The 27,354-nt window shown below is 28.7% G+C and overlaps 7 protein-coding genes across 12 annotated transcripts in view; 3 read left to right on the plus strand and 4 right to left on the minus strand.

The window, feature by feature from the left end:
* Positions 1–440, minus strand: part of LOC132944288 (transcriptional regulator ATRX homolog) — a 29,434-nt gene extending 28,994 nt beyond the window's left edge. Inside the window, exon 1 of the mRNA XM_061013554.1 lies at positions 123–440. The gene's annotated coding sequence lies outside the window, so the exon portion shown is untranslated. The remainder of the gene's footprint in view (positions 1–122) is intronic.
* Positions 441–1,316: 876 nt separating this feature from the next.
* LOC132944890 (uncharacterized) lies at positions 1,317–4,577 on the minus strand. The gene is made up of 3 exons (XM_061014426.1): positions 4,227–4,577; positions 3,222–3,482; positions 1,317–1,898 (listed from the first exon to the last, which is right to left on the minus strand). The coding sequence occupies exons 1-3, from the start codon at positions 4,315–4,317 to the stop codon at positions 1,741–1,743; spliced, it is 510 nt and encodes a 169-aa protein (XP_060870409.1). The 5' UTR covers positions 4,318–4,577; the 3' UTR covers positions 1,317–1,740.
* A 179-nt stretch (positions 4,578–4,756) lies between these two features.
* Positions 4,757–5,601, plus strand: LOC132945166 (NADH dehydrogenase [ubiquinone] 1 alpha subcomplex subunit 2). The gene is made up of 3 exons (XM_061014834.1): positions 4,757–4,936; positions 5,005–5,111; positions 5,333–5,601. Exons 1-3 carry the CDS (start codon positions 4,854–4,856, stop codon positions 5,416–5,418), a joined length of 276 nt encoding a protein of 91 aa, XP_060870817.1. The 5' UTR covers positions 4,757–4,853; the 3' UTR covers positions 5,419–5,601.
* Positions 5,602–6,802: 1,201 nt separating this feature from the next.
* Positions 6,803–9,185, minus strand: LOC132945159 (mannose-6-phosphate isomerase). 3 transcript variants are annotated; one of them, XM_061014821.1, is made up of 7 exons: positions 9,029–9,185; positions 8,235–8,585; positions 8,037–8,178; positions 7,799–7,969; positions 7,585–7,701; positions 7,156–7,358; positions 6,803–7,088 (listed from the first exon to the last, which is right to left on the minus strand). In XM_061014821.1, the coding sequence occupies exons 2-7, from the start codon at positions 8,562–8,564 to the stop codon at positions 6,885–6,887; spliced, it is 1,167 nt and encodes a 388-aa protein (XP_060870804.1). In that variant the 5' UTR covers positions 8,565–8,585; positions 9,029–9,185; the 3' UTR covers positions 6,803–6,884. The 3 variants fall into 3 exon arrangements, with proteins under 3 accessions (XP_060870804.1, XP_060870802.1, XP_060870803.1); XM_061014819.1 differs by having other exon boundaries at positions 7,534–7,701; XM_061014820.1 differs by lacking the exon at positions 9,029–9,185 and having other exon boundaries at positions 7,534–7,701; positions 8,235–8,930.
* Positions 9,186–11,678: 2,493 nt separating this feature from the next.
* On the plus strand, positions 11,679–16,104 carry LOC132945163 (charged multivesicular body protein 2a). Of its 3 annotated transcripts, none has more exons than XM_061014830.1 (6): positions 11,679–11,985; positions 12,058–12,098; positions 12,245–12,448; positions 14,344–14,519; positions 14,786–14,920; positions 15,633–16,104. In XM_061014830.1, exons 3-6 carry the CDS (start codon positions 12,275–12,277, stop codon positions 15,862–15,864), a joined length of 717 nt encoding a protein of 238 aa, XP_060870813.1. In that variant the 5' UTR covers positions 11,679–11,985; positions 12,058–12,098; positions 12,245–12,274; the 3' UTR covers positions 15,865–16,104. The 3 variants fall into 3 exon arrangements, with proteins under 3 accessions (XP_060870813.1, XP_060870812.1, XP_060870811.1); XM_061014829.1 differs by having other exon boundaries at positions 11,680–11,985; positions 12,242–12,448; XM_061014828.1 differs by having other exon boundaries at positions 11,680–12,098.
* LOC132945164 (parkin coregulated gene protein-like) lies at positions 12,312–14,355 on the plus strand. The gene is made up of 2 exons (XM_061014831.1): positions 12,312–12,448; positions 13,520–14,355. The coding sequence occupies exon 2, from the start codon at positions 13,522–13,524 to the stop codon at positions 14,200–14,202; it is 681 nt and encodes a 226-aa protein (XP_060870814.1). The 5' UTR covers positions 12,312–12,448; positions 13,520–13,521; the 3' UTR covers positions 14,203–14,355.
* Positions 16,105–16,215: 111 nt separating the features above from the next.
* Positions 16,216–26,367, minus strand: LOC132945162 (GA-binding protein alpha chain-like). 2 transcript variants are annotated; one of them, XM_061014826.1, is made up of 4 exons: positions 26,058–26,367; positions 20,745–20,832; positions 18,613–18,907; positions 16,216–17,250 (listed from the first exon to the last, which is right to left on the minus strand). In XM_061014826.1, coding segments are annotated over exons 1-4 (801 nt in total). In that variant the 5' UTR covers positions 26,060–26,367; the 3' UTR covers positions 16,216–16,834. The 2 variants fall into 2 exon arrangements, with proteins under 2 accessions (XP_060870809.1, XP_060870810.1); XM_061014827.1 differs by lacking the exon at positions 26,058–26,367 and adding an exon at positions 22,273–22,433.
* Positions 26,368–27,354: the final 987 nt, after the last annotated feature.

The following is a 27,354-nucleotide window of genomic DNA, read 5'->3' on the forward strand; positions in this document are numbered from 1 at the left end:
TCAAGAAAATATAGTCAAATACTAAATAGTAGACACATCAGACATTTATAAGACATAGCATCAACAAAAACATGAAGTTTAAATAAAAGGATCAAAAGATTATAAGTTATATTACTATTTACCATTCAGTTTTTCATAAATCACATGTAGAGGTAACTCGGAAAATGTAAACAATAATATGGAGTGGCGGGAACTCCGGAATCCGTGGACCACGGTAGAATAGTCACAAGTCGCTTGTATATTGAGGACGTTTAAACTTCAAAACATAAGAAAAACATTAAAAGTAAGTACTCTACCAGAGTACAGCTTAACGCTCTGCAATAGTCAGATAGTCAACAACCGTCAACATGTTTATTGAGCCAAGTCTCAATTCATGGTATTCTAGCCATTCTGTCCATCAACAACAAACATTTCAAGTTTCAACAATATTAATTTTTGTACGTTTGTGTCGTTTGTGAGCTCCCTAATCGCACTATTCGCCGAAACAGTGTGGCCAACACGAGATATACAATACGATAATGGCCGAAAATTGGAATGTAATGGGAATTTTTATATTTCTAAGTTGGTGTATTTGCATTTTTGTTGGGCCCCGATTTAAGCGTTTATTCCATGAAATTAATCTGGATATGATAAGCTGTTATCTCGGGGGACCCAACGTCTTCCCGATGCCCAAAATATTTGATGCGTACTTTGGTACTTATCAGGAAAATGATAAAGCCCACCGTCGACTGGAGCTCGTGTAACTATCAATGCACTCTGTGCAAAAAACTGGCGAAACTGGTGAAACATAAAAAATGTCAACTAGTGCGCACCAGTATTCCAGATGGAACCACGGATATAGATACTACAGTAGTATCGCTAGCATTAAGCATGGACATTGGACAGTATACTGGACGCTATTGCCTACTGCCTAGTTATAAACCAGCGGTAGCCAGTAATTCGTCCACTGTTACCGCCATAGCCATGCCGGATTATTGGGGAAAAATCCAATATTCCAATTGTATATTGATACAATAGTTGGTAACGGCAGGGTTGAAAATAAAAATTTTCATTGAATTTCTAAATAATCGGGATAAACGAGAATTGCTGTGAAATTCCACTTACCGACAATAACAATTTAGTTTTTTTGTTGTATTTCAAAAATTAAAACTGTAGACTTGAATTGTTCACTTAATATTTATGCTAACATTATCTAGACTATACAATTTTTTAAATATTTTATGCCATTTGTATATATTTTGAAAAGTTATTTTTACTATCTATATATGCTACAATTTTTGTTTGTGTATAGAAAATCTTAAAAATGTAACACAGGGTTTACAGTTAGGTTAGGTTAAATTTATTCAAATCCATATAAATTAACTACTTGATTTTCTACATTTTTCATAACAGTCTGATTACCATAACAATCATAAAATTTAAATAAGTATAACACTAAAAAATAATTATTAATTATAAATAATAAGACAGTTATCGTTTTACAAAATATTTAAAGATTTCAATTTATTATTTTATATTTATAATTTCAATTAATTGACATTTTAATAATAGTGCATCATTGATCATATTCATACAATCACTGGTGTCATTAAGTATTTAATACAATGAATATGAGCTATACCTATAGAAATCTAGATATATATATATTTTTAAAATGATGAGAATTAAAAAACATTTATGTATTAATATAAATTTAAGTCAAATATCTAGAAATGTCTTAACATTAAGCAAAAAATTAAGTTATTTACGTATCATAGTCTGTCTAATTTTCCATCGTAGATCATTATGATTTTTTTCACCTGGTACTTTATGATTTTGCCATTCTGTTTGGTAATATTGATGTAATGATACTGGATCCATTTGTTTCCTTTTTAAAATTTGTGAATATTTGTTCTCTCCTAAAATCATACCCTATATATTAGACGATAGGTATAAACTGAATAACATTATTTGATTATTAGATTTTAATTTTATAACAAGAAAGTAACCAATAAATAGGTATTTCAATATTAATTTAGAACACTTTTAAATTAATAATAACTAAGGCTCAGATTTTGATGCATTTGCTTCTTTTTTTCTGGAATGCTTGACTCAATGATTTTCAAGTATACACTATGCTAGCAACAAACTTTTTTGCACCAATTTTTAAAGTTTTCAACGTTTAAATGCATTTTTAAACATTTTTAGGGAATTATTTATTTTTTTATATAATTTTTTACCTATTTCTAGTAATATTACAAAAAATATATATAATATATAAATACACATATTGTACTAAAACAACATAAGGAAATCTGGTTTTTAAATGAAACAATTCACAAATATATCTTGATTTCTGAAGAAATCTGTCGTCAATTCTGGGAAATTCATTTTTTTGTTATTTTCAGGTTATACGTGCATTTAAATCCAAGCCTTTAAGGAGTACACAACACAAAAAAAAATGTATTTAAAATTTTTTTAAATGTTAAGTTATTGTAGGTATGGCTGTATTAAATGATTAGGTGAAAATCAGATGTAAAAAAATGATTACTTAAAGAGATAATAAGAAATGTAGAATAGCCGCATGACGTCATTGGGCCCGGCACATCGTAATTACCTATCTTATACATGTAAAAGTTCCTCGCTTCACACAACGATCTACCAATCATAAAATTTTATTTTTGAAATTTAGTTTACATTTAAATGTGTGATCTTATGTGTTAAATTACATATAACATTTAGTTTTTTAAATATTAATAAATCTTTAAAGTGTATTTTTGTTAAATGGAGCGTCATGGTCATTTAAATATAAAATTCAAATATATCTCTTATGTTTTTTTATATTTAAAAAACTAAATTTTATAAAGAATTTCTGATACTTTTATCGTCTCTGGGCCGATCTTACAATGTGCGGCAGTGTCGGTTAAAGCTAACTGACTGATACTAAGTTTCAAAAATTAAACATTTAGGTTGGTAAATCGTTGTCTGATACGAGGAACTTTTACATGTATAAGAAATGCAATTACGATAAGCCGGGCCCAATGATGTCACGCGTCTTTTGCCAATTTCTCATAACTTATTGAATAATGTGAGTAGAAACGTAAAATCTATACCATTATTCTTAGAATTGAACATTCTTTTAAATTGAAAAAATTTTTTCTTGTGTTGTGTGCTCCTTTAATATAAAAACCTTAACAATAACATATAATTGTGTAGGTATGCAGTCACATTTTCTATCTTACTAATTTTTGTATTCTGTAAATCTGTTTGAACACCTATTGTTGATACAGCTTTGGAACATATTTTTGTTTTTGAACTTGGGCGTGACAACCTTTCAAAAACATCATTACTTTTTTTATTACAGCACTGATTTTTACAATAATTGTTTGATGGAGTTTCTTGTTTTTCTTCTAATAAACTTGTTTTGTTTAAATCAACATTAAAATTTTCCTTTTCTTCAACTAGCGTTTTTTGTTTTTCATATTTGATAAGTTTTTTTAAATCTAAAAAAAAATACAATACATAGATTAGTTGATTACTAAAAAAAAATTTCACTTTAAACTAGAATATTAAATTAAAGTTATTTCATATTAATAAAACTTAACACAAAAACAAATATGTACCTGACAAATTAAAAAATTATGTTTAATGGTATACAATATATTATAAACAAATAGTATTAAATTCATAAATTGATCTGGCAGGGTAGTAAATAGTAATACACTCAAACATAACACATTAACACACACGCATTCATATAAATTATGTTCATATTCACGCTTGAGTCATAAAAACTAATTTAGATGGGGTAACCTCATTTAACTAATTTTACTGTAGTAAAAAAGTAATAAAATGACTGACCATCATAATATTGAACAATGTTGATGGAAAGTTCGCAGGTCAAGTTCCTACCACACTAATGACAACATTATATAAGTGACTTCTACCATTGATAAATGTTATTTTCATTTTTCATTTAAACAACATTTGGAATTAAAATTATTCATACAAGCCTTTTTAAAAAATATCCAAAAAATAAATTATCAGGTGTAGCAAAAGCACTATTCGCAGCACTCGTGCGCACAACTATGTAATCTACCTCTATAAACTTACATTAAGACTCCGACCTAAAAATTATAAAATATACTTGTGTATGAATAATTTATTAATTTATACACAACTAATAAGATAGGTAATAAAAAAACATGTTTATATTTTTACCTTTCATACCTACTTATTATACATACCTTTCATGAATTTTTGAAGCAAATGAGATTCAACATTTTCATACCCTAATTCTTTGAGATGACGTAATACCACAACTTGGTCCAATTCCATCAAAAAAAAAGTTGTGAAACTAATATATTTTAAATCAGAAGAAGATGAAAATCTTAAACTTATATTTTAATTTAAAATGTACAAGCAAATAAATATGTAATAATATAAGAATATACTTATATATTTATTATACACATTATATTCTACCTAATAACTATTAATTAATATTATGTTAACATTAAAACTTAGAAGTTAAAGGATATTTGAGTAGAAAACCGGAAACCGTGGACAAGTGGACAACCGTTAAAAATCTTTAGAAATTCTGTTATCTGTTTATTACTATTAAAATAAACTTTCGGTTGATGATTAATTTAACATTTGACAGGTGAATACGACAGCGCCATCTAACGAACAAATATAAACCATTGCTCTCGACAATTATGTACCATATGATCATCATCAATATTCGGTCTGTTGATAAGCGTTATCGTTAGAAAATGATTTAGTTTCATACTCCATCATATTACCTTTTTCAACTTTGAAGTAAGTAATTACAAGTTGCTGGCTTTTTCATATTTTTTTACCCGTATCTAATCATGTCCGCAATTAAGTTTGGTAGCCACCTAAAAGAACTACGATTGCACTTATGTCAGTCATCTCCCTCAAGCAAAGGAGTGCGGTTAGTGTTTCGGTTGCATGAGCAATAGGTACCTATTTCTGATTGATAATACATTTAACTATTTGCAGGCAGTTCATAGAAAAATACTATATACCGATGAAAAAAGCTAATCCAAAGTTTCCCATATTAGTACGTGAATGCAGTGGTTTGGAACCAAAAGTGTTTGCTCGATTTGGTGAGTATCATTTGACAACATTTCTTTTAAACTTGGTGGAAAAATAAAAATTACGCAAATTGCAATGTTGGAAGGATAAATAAAGGTCGATCAATATTACATTGGTTGTACATACATCTGATTGTTTTTAAATTGGAAATTAATATCATTATTAAAATGTGTATGATAATCTAGGATAAATATTTGTCATTACGAAATCCTGATATATTTTACTTATTTAGAATTTGGACAAGAACGAAGCGAACAACTATCTGATCAATCAGCGGATAATGTACTTAAGAAAATAGAAGGATTAGTAAAACAATAGAATTGTGGTAAAAGAAAAATAATGTTATTTTAATATTATGTACATATTATAAAATATTATACTAATATATTTTAGTTTTTGTAGTCTGTTGAGCTATATGACATTGAGTTATTACTGTTTTTAAATCATTTAAGTTAAACAAATAGTTTTAGTTCTTAAATATTATAAACCTAGTTTTGAATACATCTTCTTTTCTTTTAAAAAAAAATAAATACATTGGTGGTAAAAAGCATTTCATTATTCATGTTTTTAGCAAAATATGAAAACAATTATTATTCATAAAAATAATAATTAACAACCAATCAGTGTAATTAAAAACACTTATTTACCATCTGTCATATTTTTACATTTAATATTTTGGAACTCCAATACTGCTGGCTGCTGGCATGTCAAATGTAAACTATCGACAAAGCCAAAAATATTGAATAGAATACTCAAAAACCAAAAAATATATTTTATCTAGAATAATTTGTGACATAATAAATATACCAATTATATCTCTCAAACCATAGACCTCCCAACTTTATTTTTTAAATTTATTTGTTTTTTCTCTTCCATAATCCCGAGTGTTTAATCGTAACGCTGAACAAATTGTAGTGCATTTAATAACAAGGTACACGACAACATTTGGTATCATCCACAGAGAACGAGTTAAAGAAAAATTATAATTTTTCTTATCTTGCTATCTACTTTCAGATTGATTAAAAAAAAACCATCAATATCTGTATGAACTAACCCAGTTTAATTAAAATAAACTTATAGTATACTTGTAAGAATAAACAGTACTAAGTATAATTCAATAAATCAAAGAAAACCACAGTACCATAGAGTATATCAATACACTATTGACAATACTGATCCAAAACTGTTGTGACTTGTGGTCCATACTTCAAGTAGAGCTTTTCTGAAATGTTCAAATGACCTATTCAGCTTGGCCTTGGGATTATATAATATTATCAAGTCCATCTATTTATTCTGATTTAAACAAGCAAGCTCAATTACATAATAAATATTTAAATAATAGTACAGAATATATATGAAATCCAATTTTATAGATTTAAATTTTAACTTTTATTTTAAAATTGAATAACAAAAAATGGTAACAGGCTTCTTGGTACACTTTTCTACCTAAAATATTATATTTTAAGCACCAATTTCAATAAAAATAACATTTTAACATTTATTTCTTGTCATGATAGTTGGATAGTTTTTTAATATCCACATATTATATCAATTTTTCTCATGAAAACATAATATAATCAAATTCATGGGAAGTTAGTTAAGATTTTAAATATTATTAGTTGTTACTATAATTAGTTTTAAAACCATCTAAAATTTAAATGTTTATATAAATATTTAATATTGTAAAAGAAAAAAAAATAGCTATTTGACAACAATTTAGTATATTTTAGTAAGAATGTCTAAGACAAATTGTGCAGAGCAAATAATTGTTCTACCTGTCTTATTTATAAATTTACAAATGCTTGATATAATTCTAAAGACTCAAATCCTACATGTATTTGAAGTATGACATTAGCTGGTACCATGAACACTTTTCCTGTTGATAATACCAAATCTTGCGGTGCAGTTATTTTGCCTTGACCACGGACAACAATAATTATAGAAGCAACATCCCTTTTCAACAATTCATAAATTTCATCTGCGGGAACCTTAAAAATTAAAAATTATTTATAAGTTAGCTTATTAATTTGTATTTTATTTTTTGTATTCAAGTACTTTAATGCAAGCCACTGCAAAATCAGGAACAGGAGGTCTAAAAAGTGTTGTATAAGAGTCTTCTTTAACTCCACAAAACAACTTGGATTCAGCAGGTGCCCCATTAAAATTTAGTACCCTACATAGTGTCTTTACATCAATATATTTCGGAGTCAACCCAGCTCTTACCACATTATCAGAACAAGCCATACATTCGATGCAATCTAAACAAACACATTCTTAATAGGATCAATAGATTACAAGATTGATAGTATTATTTTTTGTTTATCCCTTTATCACTAAATACATAATAATATAAATTATAAGTTGTTACTAAAAGCAGTTATTCAATTTTGAAGCATTTAACTATAATGAAATAAAAAATTAAAGAAATCTGACCACCATAGATATAAGCATGAGGTTCATTAGCTCCTAAATATATTGCTTGACCTGGTGAGAGTTGAATATAATTTAAGAAATATATGCAGAAACATCCGACATCGTTTGGAAACCAACAATCGAGTTGATTAAATAGTTTTGCTAAGAATACACTTTTTTTATCATCACCTGTAATATAATTTCATTATCACATTAATACAAATACTATAAAAAAATGTTAATACTTTTAAAAACCTGATAGTTTCATTTAAACAACATTACTTACAAAGCGATTGTAGCTTTTTTTTATGGCTGCTGAGGTTTTGGCTAATAATTCCTTTTTCAGATGTCATTAACTTATAAAATATGTCCTTAAGCAAATGTTGTGAATTGGTAGTATCTTTTTTAAATTGATCAATAAGGTCACATCCAACAATTAATTTAAATTCCGGTATTTCTAATTGACATAATATGAATTACTATGATAAAAATTACTATATTTTAAAAACATAATATACAAGTACCTTCTAAAAAAAATCTAATTTCAGAATATGGACGGAAACCACAAAGTCCTTCAAAGTTACTAAGTGCAATAGCCATTTCTGGTTTATGATTAGAATCTTGATATAGTTCAGGATATTGCTTATGTAGTTCTTCAGCATAATCCTAAATTAATAAGGTAAAAATAATAATGTTGACACAGCTTATCAATATATTTTTACCTTAGATGGATGCACTTGGATGGAAAGGGCCGAGTTTATGGATAACACTTTCATTAGAAATGGCAATTCATCACCAAATTTCAATCTAGACTTTTCGCCCAACGCTTCATTGTTGCTTTTAATCCATTCACTCAATTTCTGCCCAGAACTTTTTACCAACGAAGGACTTTTATGAAGAGCGCCCATCCATAATTCAGCATAGAACTGTTTTTCATCTATAGAATCTATATGTTGGCCAGCTAAACTCAGGCGGCTAACTTCACTCGCAAAACCTTTTTTCCCCCACAAGTAATTTTGAATGAAACATTGCAACTCAAAAACTTCAAGCATGGTTGCAAAATTTTCTTTTAACTAAAAAATAAAAATAAATTTTTAAATTTAAAATAATAACAATTTAATGAAACTACCGCAGACTGAAGAAAAAATTTGATAGTCGTAAAGTCAAAGTCAAATAAGTTACACGTAAAACGTTAAATGACCAATTAGATTATGCCATAGATAAGTTTTGTTTTTTATTCGTGCGGTAAACCATAGATGCTTAGAAGTAGGCATATGACTAAATAAATAATACATTTATTCAGTCATGAGCAGAGGCATTATCACTCGAGTAACACATCATCAATAGGTTTTATACACGATTTAAAATATATCGTGATTTTTTTATTAGAGTCAAGATTACGAATTTTATTTATTTATAATTGGAATTTTAACACAATCATATTGTACGGGATTAATGTGTTATGCGTATTTATGTGCATTGTATTTTTGTTCAATATTGTAAAATAATACACTACCTGTCAGTCGCCGCTCAGGCTGTCTACCTATTTAAATATGTAATAACCTATTCATATTTCATATTTAAAAAATTAAAAATTGTTAGCAATTAACTGATAACCACGAATATAGATAAAAAAAAATATTTGGTTACGCAATACGATTATGGGTATGATATAAATATTGTTACACGTCATATTTGTATAATAGACAAGAGTGTAGTTCGCGTGGTCTTGACAGGCTGCGCTGATCAACTGAACCCGATGTACTACGCACATGCGCAGTAGTCAGTAAATGTTTTAATAAACTGTGTATAAAAATACTGTGTAGATATATAAAATATAAATAACGCGAATTGCCAAGGACCGCACTACCCATCTCAGCCGTCTTATATGCTCCATCTATCAATAGGCGCAATAGGGGGGGGGGGGCTTAGGGGCCTCCATCATAGATACATATAAATGATTTATATGACTATGGCCTCGATCGATCCCTCGTACATGTTGTGGAAAAAAAGAATATTTTGATTAAATGCAAATCGAGGTAATCGTTGCGGAGTATTGTTGGAATTACAATCGTATGTTGGAGTGAAAAATAAACATTTTTTCATGATCACAATATTACGAGTAATATAGTCACGGACTAAGATAGTAGTCTAAAGCATGACAAATAAGATTAAGATAACGAGATCAACGAATAAGATCTCATTTGTCATGGTCTATAGCACGGTTAAAAGATATCCGTGGTCTATAGTATATCTTAGTCCGTGGTGTAGTGCGTGCGAGAGCCCTCCGTACCACAGTCCACAGATATATATATAATAACTAGATAGCCGACTAAAGGGCCTATATAAGGTGTTATAGGCTCTCAACGACTAAGATATCTTAGTCCGTGTAGGTTAGTGTATAGACCAATAAACTAATGGACAGCGCATTCCACTCCGCCCTGCCATCGATGCACGGGAATCATATAAGAGAAAGAAAGAGCAAACAATGGATATTTTAACTAATATACTGGGCGACAGAAATGTGAACTTTTTGTCGCCTAGTAGACGGATGCATTTAATTACTGGGCGACAACCATTTTTTGTAAAAAATATCGATGTTTGAAATTATTATAAAATTTTGATTATTTATTATGTTTAATTTTGTTATTTATTTATGACGTATATCATTTCGTTTGACAAATAATTATTGAGCATAGAAAATCCATGTGACCGTTCACCGTAGCCCGTAGGCAGTACTTATCCATAGAATAATACAATCCAAAAAAGTGATTTATTCCACGCGGCATGCGACAATGCGACATGTTGTATCTGGTCGTAAGTAGTCCCGGCAAATATCTACAAATTGATTGTTTTTGATTTTATTTTAGTCCTTGTTCCTACGAGCTATTAGCTAAATAATTATTTCACTTTGAACCTTTAAACAGTTTAAACGTTCAAGTCTTCAAAGTAATACGTCATACGATATTACAACAACAGGACGACTTTCGGTAAATAATGATTTAAAATCTAATATTTTATACTTGGACTAGTTGGACTTAATACAGTACCTATTTTCAATAATTAATAATTATAATATATTACAAAATACAAAAATACTAAATGAAATATATATGTATACTTTGATAATAAATTACCATTGGTTATAAATACTAGTAAAAATAGTATTGGTGTAATATAATTAATGTTCTGTTAATTTCTGTCAATATTCAATATAATAACTATTATTACAAATTATTATATATTAGGTAATTAATATAATATTTAATATTTTGGATTATTATTAGTTTATTTTTAAATTCATTTTTACAAAATGTAATATATTTTTATCTGTGGTTTAGGAATAACATTAACATAACGTGACAATAAAATAAAGTAACTCATGAAACATAAGTTACTAAATAACATGGAAAAAAATGTAACTATCTTTATTTAAGTTAGTTAAAAGTAACAAAAGTTCTTTGAAAAAGTTTAAAAAAAATAATATAATTTTAATTCTTATATCTATTTTTGTAGTGATATTTATTATACTCCTATATTATGTATATTGTATGTCATTGACAATATTGATTCCTTTTTTTGTAATTAATAAGAATTAATTTACCTAACTCATAAATTATTTGTAATTATTTATGTGTTGTGAGTTTTGATAGTATTGTTAGATATAGGTAATGTTTTCTATAATATTTAATACTGAAAAGTTCTTTATAAGCTCATAATATTATGTTGATTTTGATAGTCTGCGTGAATTTTTTTTTTTATGTCGCCCAGGGATAATTTCTTAAAATGTCCACTGGAACGAAGAGAGAAAGAACATAAAGTGGGTAATCATTGACATATGAAACTAATACTATATTTCCCCCACGTTCTCTTTTCTCTTTTACTTTATATCGTACCCCCTCTCTCTCTAAGCATTGTCCTTTAGTAAGTTTATATGTCTATGGTGTAGGCTCTCTAGCCGACTCCATATTCAACAACATTATTGAATTATTATGATGCCCAACGCCATTTGTCACTTGGGCAAAGTTTACAAATTCTAATCGTTTTGATTGGCAACGGGCTCGTTTGATATGAAATGTTGTTGTTTATTATCATATTACCTTTCTAACGATTAGTAAACACTGCCCAAGTTGTACATGGCTACCAGCGTCATTGATAAGAAGAAGTCGGCCATCTACTTATTATATATATCTGTGGTCACGCATCCTTATAATTATCATTTATCTCTAATCGTCGTCAAGGCTAAATACCACAGATTTCTATATACTAATCTATATAGATATATGTGCTAAACACGGACTTATACTATACACCCCGGTCTTAGAACCCTATATAGAGCCAAGGTGTTTTGATAGAACTATATAGAAATCTGTCATCTGGATCTGTGTGACTAAAGTCAAAATACCCATACAATGAGTAATGTTTACTGATAAGAAACAAAAACAGAATTACACAAACAAATAGATATTATTGGTAGTGTTTTCATATTTTTTTTTTGTGTTTTCTCTTTATCTTTTATTGTTATATTTAAAAAATATATCGTAGGACACTAGGACGCGACTACGCGAGTAGAATTTGAAGAACTGGTGAGTCATAATTGTCATTTATTACATTTCATACCTTATTTTATTTAGAAAAAATATCTTTATTTAATGACTTAAATCAATTACACTGTTACAACATTTGAATCAGTTAACCTTATTATTGTTGATATTTACCCTTCTCGTAGTAGACCAATTTGGAATAAAAAATCTGCAGCAGTATGCCGTTGGAATGGTTATTTGGGCGTCGTATGTCGCCCGATGAGATGTTGAGAAAGAATCAGCGTGCTCTGAATAAAGCAATGCGTGATTTGGATCGGGAAAAAATGAGAATGGAACAGCAAGAAAAGAAAATCATTGTGGACATCAAGAAAATGGCTAAAGATGGACAGATGGTGAGTCATATTTTATATATTCTATACATTTTTCGTCATAAGAATTAATTATTGAATGATTTATAATTTATCTCTATCATGTTTGACGGGTTAACTGTTAAGTACATTATTTTTCTGGATATCAACAGTTATGCAATTGTTGGGTATTCATTTAGTATGTGACTATCAAAGCGAAGATTATATATATTATATACGGACAATGTTCGGGTACCAATCTATTAACATTCAAAATACATTTTTCAAAGTTTTTTAAGTGATATACAAACTGTATTTCTAAATATTTTTTTTAAATAGAATGCAATAGTATAAATAAAAGTATTATTAATACAATAAGCAGTAGCCAAACAAAACATGTTAATCAACAAATCATTGCTCTATACAAATGTCAATTATCATTTAATTAAACAAAAACACAGTATTTCCTAACATTTTTAGGTCTAATGCTAACTATAACCAAATTCATTCATACAATATGTTGTGATACATGAGGTATAGATGTTATTGTTTCATTCAGTAAAAAAAAAGAAGAAAAAAATGTTTTAACCTTATTTGTTTGTATCTATATACAATAAATTTTAAATTCTTTTTTGATGACCTATAATCTAAAACACGTTTAAATTTTAATATGAGACAAAAATGAACAGTTTCTTCTTTCTTTACCATATGTTTGTGTTGGATAAAATTATTTTTTGATCTGCATTAACCTATGACTTAAAAACTTTATGCATGTTTATACTTTCAAATAAACATTTATATTTAAAAAAAAAAGGACTTAAAAAAGTAATTTAAGTAGGTAGGTACCAGGTATTTTATATATTTTTTATTTAATCAATAATTGTATCATCTGTATCCTAGTAACCAAATTATACATTTATGTATAGAAAAAAAAAGATAGTTCTAGGTCCTTCAGTACTTACTACTTATATAAACATAAGTTGATAATATCTAGTATAGTTATAAGTTATATTTTTACTTAACTATCTAAAAGTCAATAATATAAATTAGTAAACTTTGTGAAAATGGTTATTTCTTTATTGGGTATTTATCTTTATTAGTAATATTTGTGTTTAGTAATGAAATCAATAAAGTCAAGAACAAAGCGTATAGTTCCACCTTTTAGTTCTCAATCACGACAACCAAATACAATTGTAGCTGGTCCTCCACGATCACGCTCATGTCAAACACCAATTGGAAATACTGCATTTCGTCGTTATTATGATAGAGGTGACTTTATGTTGTCTGTCGATAGTGGGCGAGTTATGTGGAAAACATCATTTGAAAATATAGATTATCACCATTACTTACCAATTTTTTTTGATGGATTACGTGAAGTTGCATACCCATACCGTGCAGTGGCAGAGCGTGGAGCTACAGATATGTTAAAAAACGGTACACCAGATCGTATACTGCCTGTTGTGCCGCAATTGATTATTCCAATAAAATTAGCACTTAACACTGGTCATCCAGATGTAGTTATAGCTACATTGAAAATGGTTCAAACCTTAGTAACATCGGCTGATATGGTAGGAGAAGCTCTAGTACCCTATTATAGACAAATATTACCACCCCTCAATGTATACAAGAATCTTAATAAAAATACAGGCGATGGAATTGATTATGCTCAATATCAACAAGAAGATGTTGGGGACTTGGTGAACAATACTTTAGAAATTCTTGAAAGACACGGAGGAGCTCATGCTTTTATTAATATCAAATACATGATTCCAACTTATGAGTCAAGTGTGGCAAACTAATATATTACATAAAATATAGATCCTAAACATTTTATATCCAATAATTGATTTATTATTTCCTTAAAAGTATATTTTAGTAATCTAAGTATTTATTAGATGTTAGTTAGTTAAATAGTTTAGATAAATATTTTGAGGATTTAGGAATCGGTGAAAATAATGGCAAGAGATTTAGTGAGAACAAGACGTTACCAAAAGAAATTTATGGTGATGAAGGCTAACATACAAGCAGTATCTTTAAAAATACAAACACTTAAATCACAAAATGCTATGGGTCAAGCAATGAAAGGCGTGACTAAAGCAATGCAAAATATGAACAGGTAAATCTTTTGTTATTGTTATCTTCCTAATGATAATCATACAGCAGAAACAAATGATGATATTTTTTTGTAACGAGTTCATATTTATCAAATCTTGGTAAATACTTAATAATATTTTCATAATGCTAATATATCTTAAACAAAAACTTTTTCATAGTTTTTTTTCTTAAGAATAACCAAGAAATGTGAATTGCTACTTATGTATGTCTATTATTCTATGATAATGCATAGTCTACAATTAATTAAACTATTTTATATTTTAATAGGCAACTCAATTTACCACAAATTCAAAGGATACTACAAGAGTTTGAAAAACAGTCTGAAGTAATGGATATGAAGGAAGAAGTAATGAACGATGCTATGGATGATGCGATGGAAGACGAAGGAGACGAAGAAGAAACGTAAGATTAAATAATTGTTTGTAATTATAAGTAAGGTCTGAAGATATGTATATTGTATATTATAACTCTATTCAATTTAAGAATGGCCAGTTTTGTGTGTACTGAATGAGCTAGGGCGTTGTCTTGAACCCTCTAATGCTAAGTTGGCCCTGATTGTATGTCTATCGTTTCAGCATGATAGGTGGGCGAGTAGAGGCATCTGTGCCAGTACTAGTAGTGGAGATAAATGCACAGTTTCTAGGTGTTAATCGGACCTGCCATTCTTAAACTGAATAGAGTATAGTATTGAATGAAAAATAATCATAACTAAAAATTAATTCATCTAGTCAGAAATATATTACATAAATAATGCTGCGTATCGATGATAGATCTTAGTATATAGTTGATAAACACAATCGAGCAATTCTACTTAAATTATAGAATTTTAAAATACTTTTATTTTCTCATTTTAGTATTGTACATCAGTATATTTTCATGATAAAGGAATTACATACTTATTAATTATTATAAATGATTAAAATATAGTTTACTTATTATACTTTATAATACTTAATACAAATGCTTGTTTGTCCATTTTTAAATGAATATTTAAGTACAGTTTAAATATTAATATGCACAAAAGAGTTCTTTAGATCTTAACTATATTATGTTATTACCATTGCTATAATGGTAAAATTAACTTTTGTCATAATATTTTAAATATTAATTTCAGAGATCAAATTGTAACACAAGTACTAGATGAGTTAGGTCTCCAGCTTACAGATCAATTGTCTGGATTGCCTTCAGCTTCTGGCTCAATAAGTATAGCAGCCACTGGAAAAGTACCAATTGTGGCTCAAGATGGCGGTGGTGGTGTTAGTGGTGGTGGTGGTGCTGCTGCTGCACAACCAAATGATGCTGATGCAGACTTGCAAGCTAGATTAGATAATTTAAGGCGCAAGTGAACAATATTTTTTGCAAAACCTAATGCATATATAATTATATACCAACCTATTTAATTGTAAAAATTGTTAAATATTATTTTCATTTTATATGCATGATTTTAATATAAAATATATATATTTTTATCATTAATAATAATTAATAAATATTATAGAAAATTTAAAAACATGTATATTTTGGTAATTTTAAATTATATATTTAAAACATTAATAATTAATATAAATGAGATCGAAACACTACAAGCATTTTGAACATGATAGTCAAATTATAAGTGATTGAAAATAATGATTCCAATACTATTGATTAATGTTTTATTTAACTGTGAATATTATGTATAATTAATAATTTAATAATTTGTTATAATTTAAATTGTGTCAGCCTTTGTTTATTTTTACATCATTAAAGTTACAACCACAAATAATTAAGACAAAATCACTGATATTCTTAAAATTATTTAAATTAAACGTTGTAAAAACGTATTATTCTTAAGTAGAGTATAATTATGTGTAGATTATAGGACAAATATAATATAATATAATATAATATTAAAACAATAACTTGGTATAGTATGGTACAAACAATTTAAAAAAAAAAAATCAATAGATCATATAATACCATTTAAGTAAATAAATTACTACAATTTCGTCGCACAAAACAGTCATACTCACTTAAATGTTTTTTTTTTTTTATATATATAGGTATTTTGTGTTTTCCGTGACAATCAGCAAGTTTTTGCGCGAAATATGATGTTCATCGACCTACACGGTAGGCACTTACGTCGCACGTAGGTAACGTAGAAATTGCAGTGTACCGTATAGCCACTATACTAATAACACACAAACGTCCGACGTCGTATATTATATACAATTACACAATAATATAACATGGGTGTGTACGTATGCGATGTAATATTATATTTATAATGACATAGCGAGAGGTATGAACGTGTACGGTTGACCGGTTCGGCGCCGTCTAAAATGACGTATACTTTTTGAAATTAGGATTGTCCGTGTGCCACCCCGTGGCCTTTGGCCCGAACTTGTAAACGAGGCGTTTGCCCTGCACCGGCAGCAGGACGCCGGTCTTGTAGTAGTACCGCATGGCCCTGCTGAACTTCTCGTAGTTCATCCTCTCGTTGCGCTTGAACTTGCCCCACAGCTTCGCCACCTTGTCGCTCTGCACGAACCTGAACCGACCCTCCTCGTAGTTCTCCCAGCATATGTACGTCGGACAGTATTGCGAGTTCAACAGCAGGTCTCTGATGAACTCCCATATCCGGCTAAGTTTGGGCTCGGCTTTCGACCGTTTCGCTTTCGTGCCGCGCGGCCGGCCTGCCCGCTTTTTCTCCATCGACGCGTTGCTCGTTTTGAAAAATTCCACGTCTGCGTCTGCAAACCCAAAAAATCGCACGTTATAACATAATAGACGGTTGTTGTTATCCGCGTCACCGCAACTATACGCAGAGTAAATCACCAAGCATATGCAATGTTTGCTCCCACCACCGTTTTTTACTTTATGGTGATTTTATTGAAACTGTATTTTTGAATCATAGACCAATACTCAAAGACCATTTCATATTTTAAAATTCTTTATGATTTTTTGTATTACTCAAGAAGTATTCTGTAGAGGCCAGGGCCATAGAAACGGGAGGGGGGTTAGGGGTTTCAAACCTCCCTTACAACACGGAAAGTGTATAAAATATAAAAGTATTTTTTATATTGATTAATTTATTATATAATATTTAAGTATGATGATAACCTGATGATTCCTGTCTACAACACTGATGCAAGCGATAATAGATGTCTGTTTTTCAAACGATAACCTCTCCCCTTTTTTACTCTAAATTATTTAGTGGATAATTTTTTTGAACGTTTTTATGTAGGTATATAAATCAAAATTTGAACGAGTAATTAAAATATTTATTCTAAGGATAATAGAAAATGGCGTTACATAAATATAATATAAATTTAAAAATTCCCCGCTATATCTTCCAAGCCCATTATCATGGACGTATTATGTGTCCTTATATAGTACACCAAATTAAATAACTCAAAAACTACTCGTTTGAATACAGTTATCCGCTAAATAATTTGCAGTAGAAGATAGCTTTACCGATAAAAAAAAACTGAAGTTTGTATCACTACAAGGGTATAAGACATTATCCTTAAGTAGTGCAAACAAATTTCAAAAATTTGAAAATATGGTCTAAGTATATTTAAAAATACCAAAACTCAAATTTTGAATTACTGCATTTTATTTACAAAGATATTTTTATATTACATATTTTGTACGTTAGTGGTGTAGGTATTAGCTGGTATGTTAAATATATAATATAGCTGTCTATAGAGTGGTACGACGGTATAGACGCGAGTACGTGACTAGACCTAAACATTTTACTGATAATTCGCAAAGGTACCAAGTTTAGTATATAAAGCCAGATGCGTAGGCATTGGATTTTAATCAAGACTTATCAACCCGTCTCGTCATTATTACCCGCCCACCCATATGGCATTGTAGGTGGTCAAAATGTACCTATACTCTCGGTGCCTGCACCACGTGTTGGAAAAAAGGCACACACACTTCCGAATCGAAATAAATAAATGTCAGAGCAAAGTAAGCTTTTTAACCGGGATCGTAACTGGGGCGCACTTGATGGTCAAAGCCCACACCCCCTCCGAAAACGATCCCTCGACAGCGAGTTAAGCATAATATTATGTACATTAGATATGTTGTCCGTCGCGGACACTTACTTAATATGGTGGGCAGTAAACAGTCCTCGTGGGTCGGGCGGGCTTGATCGCTGCAGTCAAGCGAGTCGTACACGAACACGTGCTGCGGCTGTTCGTCGGACGGGCATTGCCATTGCAGAAGCTGGTGATGATGCTGCGGATAGCCGCCCGTCGCCGTCGGATCATAGTATGACGGTTCGTGGTGGTCGTTGCAACTTCCGTCCGGCGAGGGGTCTTCCTTCAGGTTCATCAAAACGGTGGCGAGATCTATTTCATTTTCGCTGTAGTTGGTCGAGTAGCTGCCGTCGTAGTCCCACTAAGATGGTAAATATAGTGAAATACGCGATGCACATTAATATACGCACATAATATTATATTGTCCGGAATTGATGGAATACGCGCATAGGCGTAACTAGGGGGGGGGGCTTGGGTGGGCTTCAGTCCCCTCAGAATTTCTTAAGCCTCTATACATTTTATTAATAATTTACTTATTAAATAAATGCTAGGGCCAAAGCCCCCCTAACTTTAAGGTCTATAGTTACGCCTATGAATACGCGCGATGTACCTATATATATTATGCAGGATGATTCACCAACCACGCTCACCCATTTGTTCGCTTTTAATAATTAATGACTTTATTCAAATTCTGATTTTTGGAATTTTAAGTATACCTAATTAAGTACCATATTCTCAAACTCTTGAGATTATTTTATACCATTTAAGGAGGAGTGCGCCGTGGCGATATGAACTACTTTTTTTTTAAATGTGATAACCAACATATTATTTTACTGTAAATTGTTAAGCAGATGATTTTTTTTTTATAAATCTCTATTCATTACTTTGTATAGGTAGTACTAAGAATATTAATATAGATTTGGAAGATATGGTGGTTATGGTGTTTTAAAAATTAGTAATTAATGAATAATGCTTATATCAAATATTTTATAATTTGTAAACATTTTTTGAATCTAAAAAGTGGGTTCCTACTAGTTATACATAAATATTATACCTATTACCTATATGTATTTTATACTTTTGTAAGATTGTTTTTAAGGACAATATCCTAAATTCCTAAGTGTAAATGTGTAATATACATTTTGGACTACCTACTTACTTGTATGAATTTTGATTTAGACCCATCAATTGTTTTTAAAATTAACTACTTAAGAGGACGCCACACCCGCATGTGTTATCTCCGTCTTACAAACGCGTAACATATCAAATTTACGCTTAAAAATTAGAGTGAATCGACCTATTATAAAACGTAATGGTAAGAATATTATCTGTGTTTTGTTGGAAGTTTTTTACGATATTTCAGTACTTAAGTGAGTTATAGCGTGTATAATAAATGTAAATTAAAAATGCTCATAACTCACTTAAAAACTAAATTATCGTAAAAAAATTTCCAACAAATCACAGATAATGTTCTTACTATCAAGTTTCATAATAGGTCGACTCACTCTAATTTTTAAGCTAACGGCATATAACATGAATTTCTGAGCGTAAATTTGGTATGTTACGCGTTTGGAAGACGGAGACAACACCTGCGGGTGTGGCGTCTTCTTAACAGTAAAAAGTGTTAGCTCTCATTTGTAAAACAGAAGTTTTTACCAGTATTAACTAATAAAAAATGTTCTTAATTATACTTAAAAAGGCCATTAAATAGAATTTAAAGTAAAAATAGGGATGGATCATACTTGGTAAATACGCTGTCGAATATATTATGTTTAAATTAAGTGTTCCTCAGTCCTATAGGCTATAACAGTCATATATTATAACTACATCTGAAGAAAAAATTAATATAATTTGATTTTTGTCAATATTTTTTAATAATAATGGTTTTGTATCTTTATCTAGACAAAATGTATAATATAAATATATATTGCCTATATAATGACTATTGTTATCTAAAGCCATATTATATAATATATTTTATGTATATTATATTATAATAAATTATAATTGTAAGCATTTTCGAACGATGGCCATGCAGCTAAGAGTGTAATATTGTCATATTGAAACGATATGATATAAGCCAGAAATGAGTAATGTTACTTTTCGTTGTTTATTCTTTTGTTTTCGTATAACAATATTAGCAATTTGATAAAAAATGTACCTATATATTATAATATAAATATGTATTTCAACGTTACCTGTGACGATAGGGTAAAATCATCTGGCATACAAAATTCATTCGATTCGTACGTATTTGCGATGTTCACATCATTCAACGCCCACATCCTTAAAACATATTACACACATTTGTTTTCGATAAAATATTTGGTAATTATAACGAATATCAAATATTCAAACGTAAAAATAGTAATTTGAAATATAATTATATATAATATATTATGTTGAAATCATACGATGTCTTTAATTACATACCTACCTAATATTATAATAATACTACCTAATGTAAATTGTAACAGTAATCAATGGCGTATTTAGGTTTTTGTCATGGGGGGGATATGATTTTATTCAGTAGCAATGCTTTTAAAGCTATAGAGGCCTTAAGTTAGGACTCTGAAAAATTTTGCATATTATATTTAGCCTATGGGAGGGGATTGATTTAATTGGATTTATTAGGATTGGTTTTATTGGTACATATATTATATTTATTATTGTACCTACATCTAGAGAATTAAAATGTTTGAATAATGCAAAATGTATTTAGTGCTATAGCCTATAAGTTTATAAGATGTTTAAAAGATACCATTTTATAAGAACTTGCATTAATTTATTAATATATTAATGTATGGAATAGATTTAACAATAATGGACAATTGTCGAATAAATATAACAGGGGTGTGATAAATTTCAGCACGTTGAATTTTTTTAAACTGGAATTTGAAGCGCAACGAAAAATAATAATAATACATTAATACCTATATAGGTATAATATTGTTAAAATAAGTATGATAAAAAATATTCAAAGTCATAAAAATAAATTATAATAGTTATAATATCATAAAAAAATATGGCTGTATAAATAATAGGTTAAAAATATACACCTATACTTGTATAGTTTAGATATTTATATTATTGTCTATAATCACTTATTAGTGTTCGAATTGGGTATGTGTTGAGTGGGGAGGGCTGCACATGGGGAGCCATATCTCTATTTTTTTTATCACTGGAACGAGTTTACGGCTCAAGCTATATGCCCAAATAAATTTTTTTTGTCAATGATCGGTACTTTTTGATATAATTTATTGGCAGTAACAATGCAGTACCGATCATTGACAAAAAAAATTTATTTGGGCATATAGCTTGAGCCGTAAACTCGTTCCAGTGATAAAAAAAATAGAGATACGGACTTTTATACGGCTTCTGACTTCTACCGTTCAATTTGTCTAAATTTGTCTGCATTTGTCCAACAATCCCTGTCCCTCACCGAAAGCAATACCTAGTAATAATTCTATCATATTGTTATTAATTATGTTATGAGTTATATCTTATATAGTTATCACTAATTATTATTTTTCCATTTTTAAGTGACAACAGTCACTTACTAATAATTACTCAGTAATTTACTAATTTTATGAACTTAATTTGGTGAATTTAGGCGAATAAAAATCTACATTCACTAATATTTCATTTTAAAGTTTTAGTTTATATGAACCTACGCGGCTCTGCATTAGAAATCGAAATGTAGTATTTAAAAAAGCTTAACGATACCTGTAGGTGTATCTGTGTAAATAACGTAGTTTTTAAATCGTTGGATTGAACTCCTCCATACTTAATTTTTCAGAAATGTTCTTTATTTTGAAAAGTAATAACTTTTTTAGACGTTATATTTTTGTAAAATTAAAGTCACGTGCAACTCAAGTACATTTTACACTGTAAAATATAATTTTATACTTTGAATTTTTCACGCTTACGTTTGTTTAGGAACATGTTCATTAGTGTTCAACTAATATTTTTGGTTTTTTAAACACAACTTACACTTAAAGTGACATCATCTAAAGAAAAATACTTTTCTAAACACTATAGGTGAGAATAAATACGTGAAAATTTTCGATTACAATAGAGGTACACACAAGGCCACAACTCCTATGCGATGAGTATTCACTATAATCTAATAATAATATAATATTTTATGTGCCGTATGCTTATGATATTTTCATACAAATTATAATGAAGAATAAAGATTTGAACGCATGTATAAATATCTTTATATATAAATGTGAAAATGAAAACCTTTGAGGCCTATGTTCTCGGAAACCGATTGGGCCTCTGGGAAGAAGATAGGTTAATTCACAAATGGTTAAATTTGTTTTTTTTTATTCATCGGATTTTAGTACGGTTAGGTTAGAATAGGATTTTGTATAAATTGATTATATTAATCCTCTGTAGGCGGAATTAAGTAAAAAAGACAAACTTGGTATAACTTTAATACCTTAGAGTTATACAATATAATCATACACTTACGCACTGCAAACAGCATGGGGTCCGCGATCTACCGCCGGTAGATTGCCTACCTGATAATGTACTGCTGTGAATCAGAATTTTTATTCCGGGCAACGGAAAAGTTATGATAAATTTTGAGCACCAGACACCGGATATTAAATAACGAATTAAACAAAGTTTGAGTCATAATAAAGAGTTGATACATTTAACGGGCAACGAAGTGCTCGGGATCAGCTAGTATATTATATATATATTGTATTACAGATTATATAGTGAAGAAAAGTTCTATCGGATGATTCGGATGTGATCTAATATACCATGTGGCACGTGCATGGTGCATGTAGGTATACTCTGCAGTACCTACCTACATTTTTGTAGTTCAGTATTACGGTGTACCATATAATTCATATACCTAGTGATGGACAATCAACATTCAACAATACGCAAATTACGGTAAAAAAATAAAATAAATAATTATTCAAAATTATAAGAAGAGCAGATTATATATTCATATCTTATACAATTAATAGTTATATATGATATCAACTTTCTCGTATTAATATACATTTTAGATTCTGAGCGGAGCGAGGAATGTAATGGTTTTACAATGATGTTTATTTCTTTTTCTTTTTTATTCTGTAAACCCTTTTTTTCCCTCTTAACTCAAAAGTACCAAGTATAGCATCTTTTCTGAAAGGTAATGTTCTTAAGCTGGTACTTTAAAGAGGTCATTTTTCGATTTTCGAAACGCTACTTGAAATAAAAGCGGTTAAAGAAGAAAAAACGTACGATTTCACGATTTTATAATATTAAATAATTACGGACGTCGTTTTCTACCAGAAATATTGCTTCAAATGAAAAATGACAAGATATATTTTTTGTTGTATTTTGGATTTTGTTCCTTACGGTTTAAAGTTCGGAAAATTTTAGCCATTTTTGAGCTATTTATAAACATTTTAATTTTGGGAGTTTCTTTGTTGTAATTCGGTTAAAAACATTCGTAAAAACTTAAAATTTAGGTTGTTTACTTATATTAGCCTTACCTAGACATGGTAAAATTTTCAAAACATTTTAGCGACTTATGAGCTTTTTCTTTTATTTTATATTTTTTTTCATTTTTATGATATTTCCTAATTATAAATTACCTATTTATATAAATCGTTCTTAAGCTGTTCTTAAAACGCTTTGCTTATCACCATAGAAACGAATAAAATTAAATAAAAAAGATTCCTTCGTCCGCTCAGGATCGTTTTTTATCGAATGCAATCATTGCATTCAAATCAAATACAGTAAAATTACACTATCCTGTCCGAGGCCCGAAGGGATGGACAAACATCCACCACCGAAATGCGCTGACATACTTTTTTTAATACAATATAAAAAATTCATCAGTTTTTGAAGTTAATTGTCATAAATTAAAAAAGTCAAAAAACAAACCAACTTAAACTAATAGTTTTACAATAACATTGTATGTAAACACATTTTGGATTTAAATAAATTAGAAATATCTATATAAATACATTACAAAGTATGGTGCAAAATGTTAGCAGTAATTAGTAAGTACCTATATGTATAATAGTAAATACATAATTTTACTGTTCCAACCTAATTTTAATATAGAATTTAATGAATCTGTCTAATGTTTTTAATTTTATCATCATCATTAATCAAACATTCAAATGAATACTATATTATACATTTATTTTTAGTATCAAGATTTAACCACAGAGTTAAGTATGATTTCTAATTTTTGGACATTGACTTCCTACTATATAAGGATTTAAAATGGCAAATTAATTACCTCATTATAATGTGAAACTAAGTGGTTATTATTTAAGAAATTAATGAATATTTTTAATTGTAAATTTGTACCTATTAGATAATAATCGAATAGGTATACCTATTATAGTATTATAATACTGACACCCATGTAGTTTTTTGAGTTAAAAGGAAATTTTAAATAGACAATAATTGGAGCTTCAAAATTTTTTAATAACTATTTTTTATCGGTTGACAATTCGTTACTGCAAATGAATGGTTAAAATACATTTTTTAGAATTTTTAACAACATTTCCAAAAGCTCGTACCCGCAAATATGGAGACTCTTTTAATAGTAAATAGTAAATACTCATTATTTTGAACGTTTTAACGTTTTTGATAATATTTTTTACACATAATTTGCGTCAACAAAATTTGTTGGTAAAAACTATATTTTAATTTCCTGTTTCTAGAAGCAGAATATGTTCAATATAAATATCAAATTTTAAACGAGTAGTTAATTAGTTATAATTATTTAAAATTTTGATGGGCAGAGTAGAGGACAAAAATTGTATCAGGTACCCCTGTGCTAGTCCATTGCATTTATTTAATATTTAAATATTTATAACTTATTAACTAAACGTTCGAAATTCAATTTTTTTATATATCGCAATGGAGTATGAAACTTTAAAATTAGTTTTGCAGTAATTCAGAAGTTATTAATCCCAGGGGCTAGGGCATATTAAATCGGAACTGTTATTGTATTTTATGATTGTATATATAGGTTTGGTAAAATTTTCAATATACGTGAAAATGTTTAGGCTTTACATTTATCTGAATAGTAATAATATATATAAACTAAAACAATATATATATTATATGTGTGTGTCTGTGCGTGTGTAGCGTAATATTAGCTATTATGTAAATCAGGTAAGTATACCTATAACATAAATATTGTTTTAGTTTATATACTATTACTATTCAGTTATCATTTAATAAGAAATTCCAAAGAAATAGTATGAATCCTAAAAAAAAAATTTTAAAAAAACTACCAAACTGAATTGTATTGACTATGTTCTATAGGTACACATCTTATACCATTGATTATAAATATATAATTATTTATAATCAATGATTCTACCAACATATTAATAATATGTTCACATAAGCTGATAATGGTATTAAAATATTTAGTATAATTATTTTTCTATATTTTAATGTACTTGATTTCGTGTAGGTATAGTTCTAGCTGAGTACAGAATATCATGTGTAATTTAATATCAAATTTTACTTACATGAATGCTTTTGTTACACTGTTGTCAAAGTAGTATTTATTTGTACGACTGATATTGTAAAAATATTGATTAAGCACCTTTCGAATAACGTATCTAATATTATAATATTAATATGATGCACATTTAAACTGCACAAATTTCTAACAACACAAAATAATATATTAATAAAATATTTATGGTTAATTTATAAACTGTACAAAATAATGTAAACACGCAAGTATATATTTCAGAAGATAGACGTAGTTCTTTCTGTGGTACACTGTAACTATTTATCATCACTAACTTTAACTATAGTCTATAGCTAAAAGATTAACTGATCAAGCTCACCGGTTCCTGGTCCATATCGCGACGTCCATTGCCCCTCTACTATTTCGCGTCCTTGGGCAAATATTATTTGTGACCTGACCTAATGAACATGAAAAATTTCAAATGCTAAATTTATTATAAATTATTTTCAATAACAACAATAATTATATACATTTTTCTATTTATTTTTCATTTATTATTACTGGAACTTTTTAAGAACTTATGTACCTACTTATACTTTTTAATTATATCAAGCTTAACAATTTTTTTATGGGTAAATCTAATTACTTACTAATATAAAAAATTACAATTTAAAATTCAAATACATTAACGCAATACCTATTATAAATATTGTTAAATAAATCTTAAGATTTTAAAATTGTACACCCATATTAATTAGTAAACCATGATGTAAACAATTATTTAGGGAGGGAGGTTACCTATTATATGTTACAAAGTATTTTTTAACATAATAATAAAACAAATTTTAATTTAGTGTTATATAAAGAACACGAAACAATTAATCCCTCTATCAGTAAATCTGACTATTACAAAATCTAATTTGGTAGGTAATAGGTATATGTAGTTGAAGTAATTTCTAAATAATATGTTTAGTTAACATAAACAGGTTATAAATAAATTGAATTAAAATGAATCTATGCTATTAAATAAAGTATTTTTTTTAAACCATATACCTATTATATATGCAGATAAATATAGATTTTAATAATCACTCTGACTTTACTGCAATATAGGCAATATAATGCAGCGTGGAAACTAATTTATAAACTATTAACAAATTTTAGTTAGATCTAACAATTAATCTACTCACTCAATCGGATTGTTTTTTTGTTCATATTAAAAATAAATCCTATTCTTCGGATTCTCGACTTAAAATCATTAGCTGATAGGAGAGTTCATAATATCTATTGTTTCTATCTAAACTTATCAATTCCGATATAGATGCACAGTGTTATTGGGTAATATCAAT

Source organism: Metopolophium dirhodum, chromosome 5 (assembly GCF_019925205.1).
Source record: "Metopolophium dirhodum isolate CAU chromosome 5, ASM1992520v1, whole genome shotgun sequence".
NCBI lineage: Eukaryota > Metazoa > Arthropoda > Insecta > Hemiptera > Aphididae > Metopolophium > Metopolophium dirhodum.

Excerpts from the sequence above, each read along its gene's own strand:
- LOC132945159 (XM_061014819.1), bottom strand. The coding sequence starts at position 8,564 with ATGCTTGAAGTTTTTGAGTTGCAATGTTTCATTCAAAATTACTTGTGG. Across the intron at positions 7,702-7,798 it reads AAAAAAGCTACAATCGCTTT|GTGATGATAAAAAAAGTGTA; the intron begins GTAAGTAATGTT and ends ATTATATTACAG. Across the intron at positions 7,089-7,155 it reads TTGCAGTGGCTTGCATTAAA|GTTCCCGCAGATGAAATTTA; the intron begins GTACTTGAATAC and ends TTAATTTTTAAG.
- LOC132945166 (XM_061014834.1), top strand. The coding sequence starts at position 4,854 with ATGTCCGCAATTAAGTTTGGTAGCCACCTAAAAGAACTACGATTGCAC. Across the intron at positions 4,937-5,004 it reads CCCTCAAGCAAAGGAGTGCG|GCAGTTCATAGAAAAATACT; the intron begins GTTAGTGTTTCG and ends AACTATTTGCAG. Across the intron at positions 5,112-5,332 it reads AAAAGTGTTTGCTCGATTTG|AATTTGGACAAGAACGAAGC; the intron begins GTGAGTATCATT and ends TTACTTATTTAG.
- LOC132945164 (XM_061014831.1), top strand. The coding sequence starts at position 13,522 with ATGAAATCAATAAAGTCAAGAACAAAGCGTATAGTTCCACCTTTTAGT.
- LOC132944890 (XM_061014426.1), bottom strand. The coding sequence starts at position 4,317 with ATGGAATTGGACCAAGTTGTGGTATTACGTCATCTCAAAGAATTAGGG. Across the intron at positions 3,483-4,226 it reads GCTTCAAAAATTCATGAAAG|ATTTAAAAAAACTTATCAAA; the intron begins GTATGTATAATA and ends ATTTTTTTTTAG. Across the intron at positions 1,899-3,221 it reads TTTACAGAATACAAAAATTA|GAGAGAACAAATATTCACAA; the intron begins GTAAGATAGAAA and ends GTATGATTTTAG.
- LOC132945163 (XM_061014830.1), top strand. The coding sequence starts at position 12,275 with ATGCCGTTGGAATGGTTATTTGGGCGTCGTATGTCGCCCGATGAGATG. Across the intron at positions 12,449-14,343 it reads TGGCTAAAGATGGACAGATG|GAATCGGTGAAAATAATGGC; the intron begins GTGAGTCATATT and ends TTGAGGATTTAG. Across the intron at positions 14,921-15,632 it reads GAAGGAGACGAAGAAGAAAC|AGATCAAATTGTAACACAAG; the intron begins GTAAGATTAAAT and ends TATTAATTTCAG.
- LOC132945162 (XM_061014826.1), bottom strand. Across the intron at positions 18,908-20,744 it reads ATTTTACCCTATCGTCACAG|TGGGACTACGACGGCAGCTA; the intron begins GTAACGTTGAAA and ends TTACCATCTTAG. Across the intron at positions 17,251-18,612 it reads TTTACTGCCCACCATATTAA|ACGCAGACGTGGAATTTTTC; the intron begins GTAAGTGTCCGC and ends TTGGGTTTGCAG.